This window comes from Heptranchias perlo, chromosome 8 (genome assembly GCF_035084215.1).
Source record: "Heptranchias perlo isolate sHepPer1 chromosome 8, sHepPer1.hap1, whole genome shotgun sequence".
Lineage (NCBI taxonomy): Eukaryota > Metazoa > Chordata > Chondrichthyes > Hexanchiformes > Hexanchidae > Heptranchias > Heptranchias perlo.
Window position 1 is genome coordinate 53491031 of NC_090332.1, and position 12650 is coordinate 53503680.

General features: G+C 44.3%; 1 protein-coding gene across 10 annotated transcripts in view; it reads left to right on the forward strand.

Annotated features, from left to right (window-relative positions):
• zdhhc14 (zinc finger DHHC-type palmitoyltransferase 14) overlaps positions 1 to 12650 on the forward strand; it is a 632056-nt gene that overhangs the window by 469201 nt on the left and 150205 nt on the right. For all 10 annotated transcript variants that reach the window (XR_010963685.1, XM_067989121.1, XM_067989120.1 and 7 more), the window contains one exon: positions 9063 to 9149. Coding sequence is in view for 9 of the 10 variants with exons in the window: in XM_067989121.1 (XP_067845222.1) it covers positions 9063 to 9149 (87 nt within the window). In the remaining variant the exon portion in view is untranslated. The remainder of the gene's footprint in view (positions 1 to 9062; positions 9150 to 12650) is intronic.

The window sequence follows — 12650 nt, forward strand, 5'->3', positions numbered from 1 at the left end:
GATTCGGTGATGGTAATGCCGTTGACTGTCAAAGGGAGGTAGACTCTCTTGTTGGAGATGGCCATTGTCTGGCACTTGTGTGCCGCGAATGTTACTTGCCACTTATCCCCTATAACAACTGCATTGCTACACTTGGATGTTGCCCAGGTCTTGCCGAGAACATAAAGCTGTGCGAGAGCAGGACCTAAGAGAGACTATAAAGCGGCGTGAGTTGTGGTCTGAAACTGACTGAAAAATCAATGTGATGTTACAACACAACAGGAGCTCCGGGGTTAAGTTAAGTTAAGTCCTTTGGTTAGTGTGTTTGGGGTGGTTAGTGTTCAGTTAGTGTAAGTATTTAGTTGATTTGGTTAGTGTTTTTAGTAGTGGTTAGTTTTTTTGTTTAGTACTTAGACTTTGTGCTTTCGTGTTAGCTAAATAGTTAAATAGCCTTAAAGCTTAAAAAAAAGTTTTAAATTACTGTTAGCTAACATGGCGGGCCAGCTGCAGCCTGTCGTGTGCACATCCTGTGCCATGTGGGAGCTTCAGAACACTTTGTGTGTCCTGGAAAACCGCATGTGCAGGAAGTGCCGTTAACTGCTCGAGCTCAAAGTTTCTGAGCTTGAGGGGCGGCTGACATCACTACCATCCATACGGGAAGCTGAGGGTTTCGTGGATAGCATTTTTAGGAGGTGGTCATCCTGCAGCTACGGAGAGTTCAGGAGGACAGGGTATGGGTGGCCACCAGGCAGGCAGTGCAGGAATCCCCTGGGAGTGTGGCACTCTCAAACCAGTATTCAATGTTGAATATCAGTGAGGGTAACACCTCGGGGGAGTGCAGTCAGAAGCAAATCCACGGCACCATGGGAGACTCGACTGCACAGGGGGGCACAAGAAAGTGTAGCAATGCAGTTGTTATAGGGGATTCGATAGATGGGTGTTTCTGCATGGTGTGTTGCCTCCCTGGTGCCAAGTGCCTCCCTGGTGCCAGGACATCACTGTGAGAGGGTGCAGAACATTTGGGGGGGGGGTGGGGGAGGGGAACAGCCAGAAGGTGTGGTCCATGTAGGAGCTAATGACATAGGAAGGAAAAGGGTTGAGGTCCTGCGGTCATTCAGGAGCTGGGGAGGAAGATAAAAAGCAGGACCGCAAAGGTAGTAATCTCTGAATTACTCCCAGTGCCACACGCTAATGAGTATAGGAATAGTAGGATAAGACAGGTTAATGCGTGGCTGGGTAAATGGTGCAGGAGGGAAGGCTTCAGATTCCTGGGACATTGGTACCAGTTCTGGGGCAGGAGTGACCTGTACAAGCAGGATGGGTTGCACCTCAACAGAGCTGGGACCAATGTCCTCATTGTGTGTTGGGGGGGGCGGGTGGCGGTGGTGGTTAACGAGTGCTGTGGTGGAGAGTTTAAACTAATTTGGTTGTGGGATGGGCACCAGAATGAAACATTAGAAAGGAAAAACATGGTGCACAAAGGACTGGGAGAGACAAATCGAACTAGAGAAAAGAATAGTTCAGAAATTCGAGGTATCAAACGAGGGGCAAATACGAGGCAGACTAAGACAAGTTTGGAGTGCATGTGCATAAATGCATGTAGCGTGGTAGATAAGGTTGGTGAGCTGCAGGCACAAGTTGCCACATGGGACTATGATATTAGTGGCAATAACAGAGACCTGGCTCAAAGAAAGGGAGGATTGGGTACTTAATATTCCTGGCTACAAGGTATTCAGGAAAGATAGGGAAGGAAAGATGTCGGGGTGGGGGGGGGGGGGTTGGTGGTGGCAGTATTGACCGAAGAAACTATTCTAGCACTGGAAAGGGGTGATGTAGTTGAAGGGTCAAATAATCTATTTGATTAGAATTAAGGAACAATAGAGGAGCTGTTACACTACTGGGTGTTTACTATGGGCCACCAAATAGTGGGAAGGAGATAATTTGCTCCTCTATCAGACAAATCACAGAAAGATGCAAAAATTATGAGTACTGATAATGGGGGATTTCAATTACCCCAATATTGACTGGGATAGCAAGGAGGGGGAGGAATTCCTGAAATGCATACAAGAGAACTTTTTTGATCCAGCCCGATAAAGAAGGATCTAGTTCTGGGGAATGAATTGGGGCATGTTTCAGTGGGGGAGCATTTAGGGAACAGCGATCATAATATCACTTAGGTTTAGAACAGTTACGAAAAAGGACAAGGAACAATCGAGCATAAAAATATTTAACTGGAGGAGGACTAGTGGATTGGAATCAAAAATTGGTAGGCAAAACAGTAATTGAACAATGGGAAGCCTTCAAGGAGGGGATGGTTTGGGTACAGAGTAGACACATTCCCACAAGGGGGAAAGGAAGGACATCCAAAGCTAGAGATCCCTGGACGGCTAAAGATATAGAGATTAAAATGAAACAGAAAAAGGAGGCTTACAACAATACAGTAGATAACCAAGCTAAATACAGAAAGTACTGAGGAGATCTAAAAAGCGAATAAGAGGGGCAAAGGGAGAGTATGAGAATAGGTAAGCAGCTAACACAAAAGGGAACCCAAAAGTCTTTTATAATTATATAAATAGTAAAAGGGTAGTCAAAGGAAGCTTGGGGCTGATTAGGGACAGAAAAGGAGACCTTCTTGTAGAGGCAGAGGGCATGGCTATGACACTAAATGAATATTTTGCATCGGTCTTCATTAGAGAAGAGGATGCTGCCATTGTAGCAGTAAAGGAGGAGGTATTAGCGATATTCGATAGGATAAAAATAAAGAGAAGATACTTAAAAGGTTGGCTCTACTTAAAGTAAAAAATTCACCCGGTCCAGATGGGATGCATCCTAGGTTACTGAGGGAAGTAAGGGTAGAAATTATGGAGGTGCTGGGCACAATCTTCCAATCCTCCTTAGATATAGGGACGGTGCCAGAGGACTGGAGGATTGCCAATGTTACATCCTTGCTCAAAAAAAAGAGGAGATGGATAAATCTGGCAATTACAGGCCAGTCAGCCTAACGTCGGTGGTGGGGAAACTTTTAGAGACGATAATCCGAGACAAAATTAATTGGCACTTAGAAAAGCATGGGCTAATAAATGAAAGTCAGCATGGATTTGTTGAAGGCAAATCATGTTTGATTAACTTGATTGAATTCTTTGATGAAGTAATGGAGAGGGTTGATCAGGGTAGTTCGGTTGATGTTGTCTGTCTATGTCCTCCTGAAGTCTGTTACTATCCTCCTCACTGTTTGACATTTCTGAGTTTCATGTCATCTGTAAACTTTGAAAAAAAGACTTGAAAGAAGAAGGAAAGACTTGCATTTATATAGTGCTTTTTACGACCTCAGGACCAAAGCGCTTTACAGCCAATGAAGTATTTTTGAAGTGTAGTCACTATTGCAATGTAGGAAACGCAGCAGCCAATTTGAGCACAGCCAGCTCCTGCGAACAGCAATGTGATAATGACCAGATAATCTGTTTTTAGTGATGTTGGTTGAGGGATAACTATTGACCAGGACACCGGGGATAACTCCCCTACTCTTGGCGAGAGTGCTACCAACTGAGCCATGGCTGATATTATGTCCTGTACACCAATATCTCCTTATGTGGCTCGGTGTCAAATTTTGTTTGGTAATCGCTCCTGTGTTGCGCCTTGTGACGTTTTACTATGTTAAAGGCACTATATAAATGCAAATTGTAGTTAAATATAGGGTAATAACCTCCCAGTAATTTCTCAACAACACAAGAGAGCTTTGTCAGCTTTTGATGCAGTCTGAAAAAGAAACTGGTTCTGCAAGAGCAACTCTGATCCTTTATTTTTGTTTTGGATCTTGGACGACAGCTTGTATTGATATAAAGCCTTCAATGTTAAAAAAAAAATAAAACACCCTAAAGCACTTCAGAAACAGAAATAGATATGGGTATGGTCGCTGAGCCATCGAGGGAGAGATTAGGAGGAGTGACTGAAGGCTTGGTTGAAAGGATAAGTTTTTAGAAGTGGAGAGCCAGATACATAGATTGGATGGAGTGAGGGTATATTGGGATATGAAGATGAGTGCGATTCTTTTAAATTTAATATTTTGGGGAATGGAAAGCAAATGGAGTTGATGGGCAAGTGAAAAGTAGATACGAGAGCGGGAATTTGTGTGACAAGATAAGGGTGGTTGAGTTTTGGATTTTTTTTATTATTCGTTCATGGGATGTGGGTGTCACTGGCAAGGCCGGCATTTGTTGCCCATCCCTAATTGCCCTTGAGAAGGTGGTGGTGAGCCGCCTTCTTGAACCGCTGCAGTCCGTGTGGTGAAGGTTTTCCCACAGTGCTGTTAGGAAGAGAGTTCCAGGATTTTGACCCAGCGACAATGAAGGAACTGCGATATATTTCCAAGTCGGGATGGTGTGTGACTTGGAGGGGAACATGCAGGTGTTGTTCCCATGTGCCTGCTGCTCTTGTCCTTCTAGGTGGTAGAGGTCACGGGTTTGGGAGGTGCTGTCAAAGTAGCCTTGGCGAGTTGCTGCAGTGCCTCCTGTGGATGGTACACACTGCAGCCACAGTGCGCCGGTGGTGAAGGGAGTGAATGTTTAGGGTGGTGGATGGAGTGCCAATCAAGCGGGCTGCTTTGTCCTGGATGGTGTCGAGGTTCTTGAGTGTTATTGGAGTTGCACTCATCCAGGCAAGTGGAGAGTATTCCATCACACTCCTGACTTGTGCCTTGTAGATGGTGGAAAGGCTTTGGGGAGTCAGGAGGTGAGTCACTCGCCACAGAATACCCAACCTCTGACCTGCTCTTGTAGCCACAGTATTTATATGGCAAGTCCAGTTAAGTTTCTGGTCAATGGTGACCCCTAGGATGTTGATGGTGTGGGATTCGGTGATGGTAATGCCGTTGAATGTCAAGGGGAGGTGGTTAGACCCTCTCTTGTTGGAGATGGTCATTGCCTGGCACTTGTCTGGTGCGAATGTTACTTGCCACTTATCAGCTCAAGCCTGGATGTTGTCCAGGTCTTGCTGCATGCGGGCTCGGACTGCTTCATTATCTGAGGGGTTGCGAATGGAACTGAACACTGTGCAATCATCAGCGAACATCCCCATTTCTGACCTTATGATGAAGGGAAGGTCATTGATGAAGCAGCTGAAGATGTTTGGGCCTAGGACACTGCCCTGAGGAGCTCCTGCAGTAATGCCCTGGGGCTGAGATGATTGGCCGCCAACAACCACTACCATCTTCCTTTGTGCTAGGCATGACTCCAGCCACTGGAGATTTTCCCCGTGATTCCCATTGACTTCAATTTTACTAGGGCTCCTTGGTGCCACACTTGGGCAAATGCTGCCTTGATGTCAAAGGCAGTCACTCTCACCTCACCTCTGGAATTCAGTTCTTTTGTCCATGTTTGGACCAAGGCTGTAATGAGGTCTGGAGCCGAGTGGTCCTGGCGGAACCCAAACTGAGCATCGGTGAGCAGGTTATTGGTGAGTAAGTGCCGCTTGATAGCACTGTCGACAACACCTTCCATCACTTTGCTGCTGATTGAGAGTAGACTGGGCGGTAATTGGCTGGATTGGATTTGTCCTGCTTTTTGTGGACAGGACATACCTGGGCAATTTTCCACATTGTCGGGTAGATGCCAGAGTTGTAGCTGTACTAGAACAGCTTGGCTGGAGGCACAGCTAGTTCTGGAGCACAAGTCTTCAGCACTACAGCCAGGATGTTGTCGGGGCCCATAGCTTTTGCTGTATCCAGTGCACTCAGCCGTTTCTTGATATCATGTGGAGTGAATCGAATTGGCTGAAGACTGGCTTCTCTGATGGTAGGGATATTGGGAGGAGGCCGAGATGGATCATCCACTCGGCACTTCTGGCTGAAGATGGTGGCAAACGCTTCAGCCTTGTCTTTTGCACTCACATGCTGGACTCTGCCATCATTGAGGATGGGGATGCTTGCAGAGCCTCCTCCTCCTGTTAGTTGTTTAATTGTCCACCACCATTCACGACTGGATGTGGCAGGACTGCAGAGCTTTGATCTGATCCGTTGGTTGTGGAATCGCTTAGCTCTGTCTATAGCATGTTGCTTCCGCTGTTTAGCATGCATGTAGTCCTGAGTTGTAGCTTCACCAAGTTGGCACCTCCATTTTTAGGTACGTGTGGTGCTGCTCCTGGCATGCTCTTCTACACTCCTCATTGAACCAGGGTTGATCCCCTCGCTTGTTGGTAATGGTAGAGTGAAGAATATGCTGGGCCATGGGGTTACAGATTGTGTTGGAATACAATTCTGCTGCTGCTGATGGCCCATAGCGCCTCATGGATGCCCAGTTTTGAGCTGCTAGATCTGTTCTGAATCTATCCCATTTAGCACGGTGGTAGTGCCACACAACACGTTGGATGGTATCCTCAGTACAAAGACGGGACTTCGTCTCCACGGGAACTCCTACCAATACTGTCTTGGACAGATGCATTTGCGACAGGTAGGTTGGTGAGGACGAGGTCAAGTAGGTTTTTCCCTCGTGTTGGTTCGCTCACCACCTGCCGCAGGCCCAGTCTGGCAGCTATGTCCTTCAGGACTCGGCCAGGTTGGTCAGTCGTGGTGCTACCGAGCCATTCTCGGTGATTGACATTGAAGTTCCCCACCCAGAGTACATTCTATGACCTTGCTACCCTCAGTGCTTCCTCCAAGTGGTGTTCAACATGGAGGAGGACTGATTCATCAGCTGAGGGAGGGCGGTAGGTGGTAATCAGCAGGAGGTTTCCTTGCCCATGTTTGACCTGATGCTATGAGATTTCATGGAGTCCAAAGTCAATGTTGAGGACTCCCAGGGCCACTCCCTCCTTACTGTATATCGCTGTACCGTCACCTCTGGTCGGTCTGTCCTGCCGGTGGGATAGGACATACCCAGGGATGGTGATGGTAGAGTCTGGGACGTTGGCTGAAAGGTATGATTCTGTGAGTATGGCTATGTCAGACTATATTGGAGTTTATGGAGAGTGGGAAGCTGGCCTGGAGGGCATTGGAATAATCCAAGAGTTTCTGTGACGGAGGGGCTGAAATGGGGCAGAGGTAGAAATAATCGGACTTGCTGATGAATAGGGTACAGAGTTTGAAGCTCATATCTGGGTCTTCATTTACAGAGGGGTAAAATATTTAAATTGTATGCAAAGTATATTTCATTCAACAGCATTGTACTGCAATATTTTTCCGGTAAAAATATATTTTGCACTGGACAATGTTTCCTGAGCTTGACAGATTGTCCATGCTGCAAGTATTATAAGCATGTTATGTCCCACAACACTGTACATTGTAATTATCTATTTCTCTTCATTGTTCTGGTTTTCCTGTGATACCTCCATTGCCCAATTTGCTGCTGTTTTTGCTCAATTTTGCAGCAGCCTACAACAGTCACATCCTTCTCCAAAGTTGCTTCCTTAAGCTTAAAGGATAAGATTACTTATGTGAATGCTATTCACTGATATTTGTGATGCTATGTACTGGAATAAATAGAATACAACTAACAGTAAAATATCAAGTGAAGAATTCATTCCACATGTGAAAGGGACCCAATTGTTTGTACATGCAATTTACATTTTTTTTAGTGCAAGTGAATCATCAAAATACAAAAAAAAACAGTATAAAACATGATCCCTTATCTGGAGCTGAAAATAAGTCAGTACTTTGTTTTGTGAATATACATTTTTACACATCTAACCCAGCATCTCAAATATCCTTGTTGGCAGAATCCTCTTAGTAGTTAGATAATGGATAATTTAGTTTCCTGAGCAATAATGACATTTTTTAAAAAGAAAAGCATTTGGTAGAATATTTCTATTGTATTTAATTTTTATATTTGTTTTCATTTGCTAGTCCACAAAGCTGTTCTTCCTGATCTCATATTAAGGGAACAGATATTCTTGAGCGTGCAGAGGCATTTATTTTGAAACCATTGCTGACCCATAGCCCGCTTCATTGCTCAACTTTTATTGTGATGTGGAGATGCTGGTGATGGACTGGGGTGGACAAATGTAAGGAATCTTACAACACCAAGTTATAGTCCAACAGTTTTATTTGAAAATCACAAGCTTTCGGAGGCTTTCTCCTTCGTCAGGTGAGTGAGTGAATGAGAGGTTCTCAAATCGCATATCTTATATTAGGCTGGGACACCATCACACCTTTGATTGGTGTGATGGTGTCCCAGCCTAATATAAGATATGCGATTTGAGAACCTCTCATTCATTCACTCACCTGACGAAGGAGATAATCTCCGAAAGCTTGTGATTTTCAAATAAAACTGTTGGACTATAACCTGGTGTTGTAAGATTCCCAACTTTTATTAGTTTGTGATGTAGGAAATTTCACTCAATTCACAGGTTGCGTACTTGCATCGAGTCTACAGCACAGAAACAGGTCATTCAGCCCAACTGGTCTATGTCGGTGTTTATGCTGCACTCGAGCCTCCTCTCACCCCTCATCATCTAACCCTATCAGCATACCCTTCTGCTCTTTTCTCCCTCATGTGCTTATCTAGCTTCCCTTTAAATGCATCTATGCTATATGCCTCAACTACTCTTGTGGTAGTGCGTTCCACATTCTTATCATTCTTTGGGTAAAGAATTTCCTCCTGAATTCTCTATTAGATTTATTAGTGACTATCTTATATTTATGACCTCTAGTTTTGAACAACCCCACAAGTGGAAACATTTTCTCTACATCTATCCTATCAAACCCTTTCATTATCTTAAAGACCTCTAGAGAAAAGAGCCTCAGCCTATTCAGCCTTTCCTGATAAGTATATTGTCTCAGTTCTCATTTCATCCTTGAGAATCTTTTTTGCACCTTCTCCAATGCCTCTATATCCTTTTTATAATATGGAGACCAGAACTATGCACAATACTGCCAAGTGTGGTCTAACCAGGTTCCATACAAGTTTAACATAACTTCTCTGCTTTTCAATTCTATCCCTCTAGGAACGAACCCCAGTGCACGGTTTACTTTTTTTATGGCCTTATTAATCTGCGTCGCTACTTTTAGTGATAGGTGACCTGTACTGCTATATTATGTTAAGATGAACTTAGGTAGCATTCTATTAACTGTTTCCTTCATTCCCAATGAACAGGCCCGTGTCTTATACAACTTTATAGCTGAACCAGGAAATGACGAGCTGACGGTCAAGGAGGGAGAGATCATCACTATTGCCAATCGGGTAATAGCTCACATTTTGTTACAAAAATAATATAGCTGCCTTTATTTTCACTGGTTTTTCCTAACAAAAGGAGTTTTTTTTGTTACAAATGAGACAATCCAGACAAGTTTGTGCAGGACTTTTTTTTAAATGAGTTTGAATTTCAGAGATTTGCCTCATCGTGTTTTTTTAATACCTTCCTTTTTAGTGCCTTAAAGCTGCAAATTCAGCCTAGTTACTATTTACTTCGATGTGGAGATGCCGGTGATGGACTGGGGTTGACAATTGTAAACAATTTTACAACACCAAGTTATAGTCCAGCAATTTTATTTTAAATTCACAAGCTTTCGGAGGCTTCCTCCTTCCTCAGGTGAACAAAATGAAACTATTTACTTCGGGTCTTGGGTAGCACAGGCGCTGGAAAGTCCCACTTGACTGGAAAATTGCTGCCCTGTGTTGTGCGTCTTGATAGTTGGAACCCGCACCTTGTTGCATCTCTCTCACTCTTTTCTTGAATAGCTGGGTTACATTTGCTACCTTCCAATCCACGTAAATCCAAGTAACTTAATTACTTTAAGTTGCTAACTTTCATTAGACCCTTGTTTCCCCACTATTTCCAGTATGTTTTTTGTGTCTTCTACTGTGAAGACAGATACAAAATATTTGTTTAGTGTCTCTGCCATTTCCTTATTCCCCGTTATAATTTCTTCTATCGCTGCCTCTAAGGGACCCATGTTTACTTAGAAATCAAACCCATTTATCTCTATTTGTGCTATTAATTCATCTATCTTGTTACGAATGCTCCATGCATTCAGATATGGCACCTATAATTTTAACTTTTTTCTATTTTTCCCTGAAGTGACCTTAATCACTAATGCCCTATTACCTTTGTTAAACTCTCTGTCCCTTCCTGACGCACTCTGCCTGTTTTTACCCAAATCGCTACTCTGCTATACAGCCTTAACTTTTCTGTTTAGACTTATTAGTTTAAAGCCCTATCTACCACCCTAGTTATTCAATTTGCCAGGACACTGGTCCCAGCTAAATGGAGCCCGTTCCAACCTCTTTTTCCAGTTCTGGTGCCAGTTCCCCATGAATTGAACCTCCTGCTTTGCCACACCACTCTTTCAGCCACGCATTTAACCATCTAATCTGTTTGTCCCTATGCCAATTTGCACATGGCTCAGGTAGTAATCCAGAGATTATTACCTTTTTGAGGTTCTGCTTTTTAATTTGGACCCTAGCTCCTCAAACTCACTGCAGAACCTCATTCATAGTTCTATCTATGTCATTGGTTCATATGTGGACCACGACAACTGGATCCTCCCCCTCCTGCTTCAAGTTCTTCTCCAGCCGTGAGGAGATGTCCTTAATCCTGGCGCTGGGCAGGCAACACAGCCTTCGGGACTCTCGGTCACAGCTGCAGAGAATGGTATCTATCCTCCTGACTATACTATCCCCTAACACTACCACATTCCTTTTCGCTCCCCTCACTTGAATGGTGCAAAGGTCAATTTGCCCATCCTCCCTGCAGTCTTTGTTCTCATCATTACAGGTAGCAAGTACCTTGTATGTGTTGGACGAGGCCAAAAGCTGAGGCTCCTCCACTGCATTCGGGGTCCCCTTACCTGCCTGACTCGCAATCACATCCTCCTGTCTCTGACCACTAACCAAATCTAAACCACTACCTAACCTAAGGGGTATGACTGCCTCCTGGCTCAAAGCGTCCAGGTAACTCTTCCCTCCTCCCAGATGCATCGCAACGTCTTTATCTCTGTCTCCAGCTCAACTACTCTGAGCTGAAGTTCCTTGAGTTGCAGACATTTACTGCGGATGTTGTTGCCTGGGATCACGCTGCTCTCCACAAACTCCCACATGCTGCTGTTACGGCACACCACCTGCACTGCCATCTCGATCTAACCTTGTTTTATTTATTTACTTAATTAAAGTTTTTATGGAAAGTTTTTAGTTTTTATTCACTTGGTTTATTTTTAAAATTAATTTATCTAGTTTGCTATTAATTCAATAAAGTATTAGCAAGTTATAGGTTCCTAGTTTAAACCACTCCCCTAGCTTAGAGAGCAAAACAATGTATTACTCACCAACCTGCTGTCACTCTTTAAAACTCTGACGTCACTCTTTCAAACTTCTGCCTGTGTTTGAGTTGGTCTCGGCTTTATGTGCTCTGTTCTCAGTCGCTGGTCCTACACCTTCTGCTCTGGCTCCTTTTTATCCCACTAAAAATACTAACCAATGAACTAAATACTTACTGACTTACCCTCGGCGCTCCTCTTTGTCTTGTGACTTGACTTTTTTTGATTTTTTTTCTTGATTTTTGATTCTTCGCGTGGCTCCCTTTATGCTCCGCTTAGTCTATACTTCTTTGGTTTAAATCACTTTGCACCTAATTCCCACACTCACCAAATTCCCAGTTGAATGTCTTCACTCTGTTAGAGTGCTCTCTGTCTTTCCCAACCTCGCTGCTCTAGCTCTGCAATTTTGCAAAGATCCTTGTACTATATACCTCTCTGATACGTTCTAGCTACAATTGGTTAGTCAACTTCCACCTAGCCATGAATGCTGGGTCAATTGGAATTTTCAAGACTGAGATTGACAGATTTTTGTTAGATAAGGATATCAAGAGATATGGATCAACGGAGAATAAATTGAGCTGAGGTACAGATCAGCCATGATATAATTGAATGGCTGAAGGGGCTAAATGGTCTACTCCTGTCCCTACGTTAGCGGATGCAAGCCTAGATGTTCACCATGGCATCCCTGTAAGCAGCACCCAGTCAGAAGCATCCTCACTCTTCACTGCTTTGCTCACCCATTCTTAGCTTATGCACTCCATTCCTTCAGTTCCAATACAACTGGAGGGGGGAGGGGGCAATGGATATTAATGTGGAGGGAGATGTTGATGAGGAGAAGAAAAAGAGAAGGAATTTCTTTCTGGTAGATGATAATGATGAGGATAGGGAGAAGCAGGCCTCATGAGAGTCCTTGCATCAAGATCCTGCCCCATGTTCCTCTGCCCCAACTCCTTCAATGGAGGGAATTGAACATGAGGAGGAGAATTTTAAAATTGAGGCATTGGTGGACTGGGAGGCCAGCGAGCACAAGAGTGATGGGTGAGTGGGACTTGATGCTAGTTAGGATACTGGCACCAGATTTTTCGATGAGCTCAGGTTTATGGAGGATGGAAGATGGAAGGCCAGCCAGAAGAGGTTGCGAACTGTCTGGTTCAGGCTGAGGCAGTGGCCAGGGAGGCAAATGGAATTGGTGTCAAGGGAACAGAGTTTATCGTGAGGGCTGAAAACAATGGCTTCGGTCTTTCCAATGTTTAATTGGAGGAAATTGCAGCTCATCAAGGACTGGATGTTCAACAAGCAGTCTGACGACACAGAGGCAGCAGAGGGGTTGAGAAAGGTGATGGTGAGGTAGAGCTGGGTGTCACCAGCGTACATGTGGGTATGGTAGCATAGTGGTTCTGTTACTGAACTAGTAATCCAGAGGCCTGAA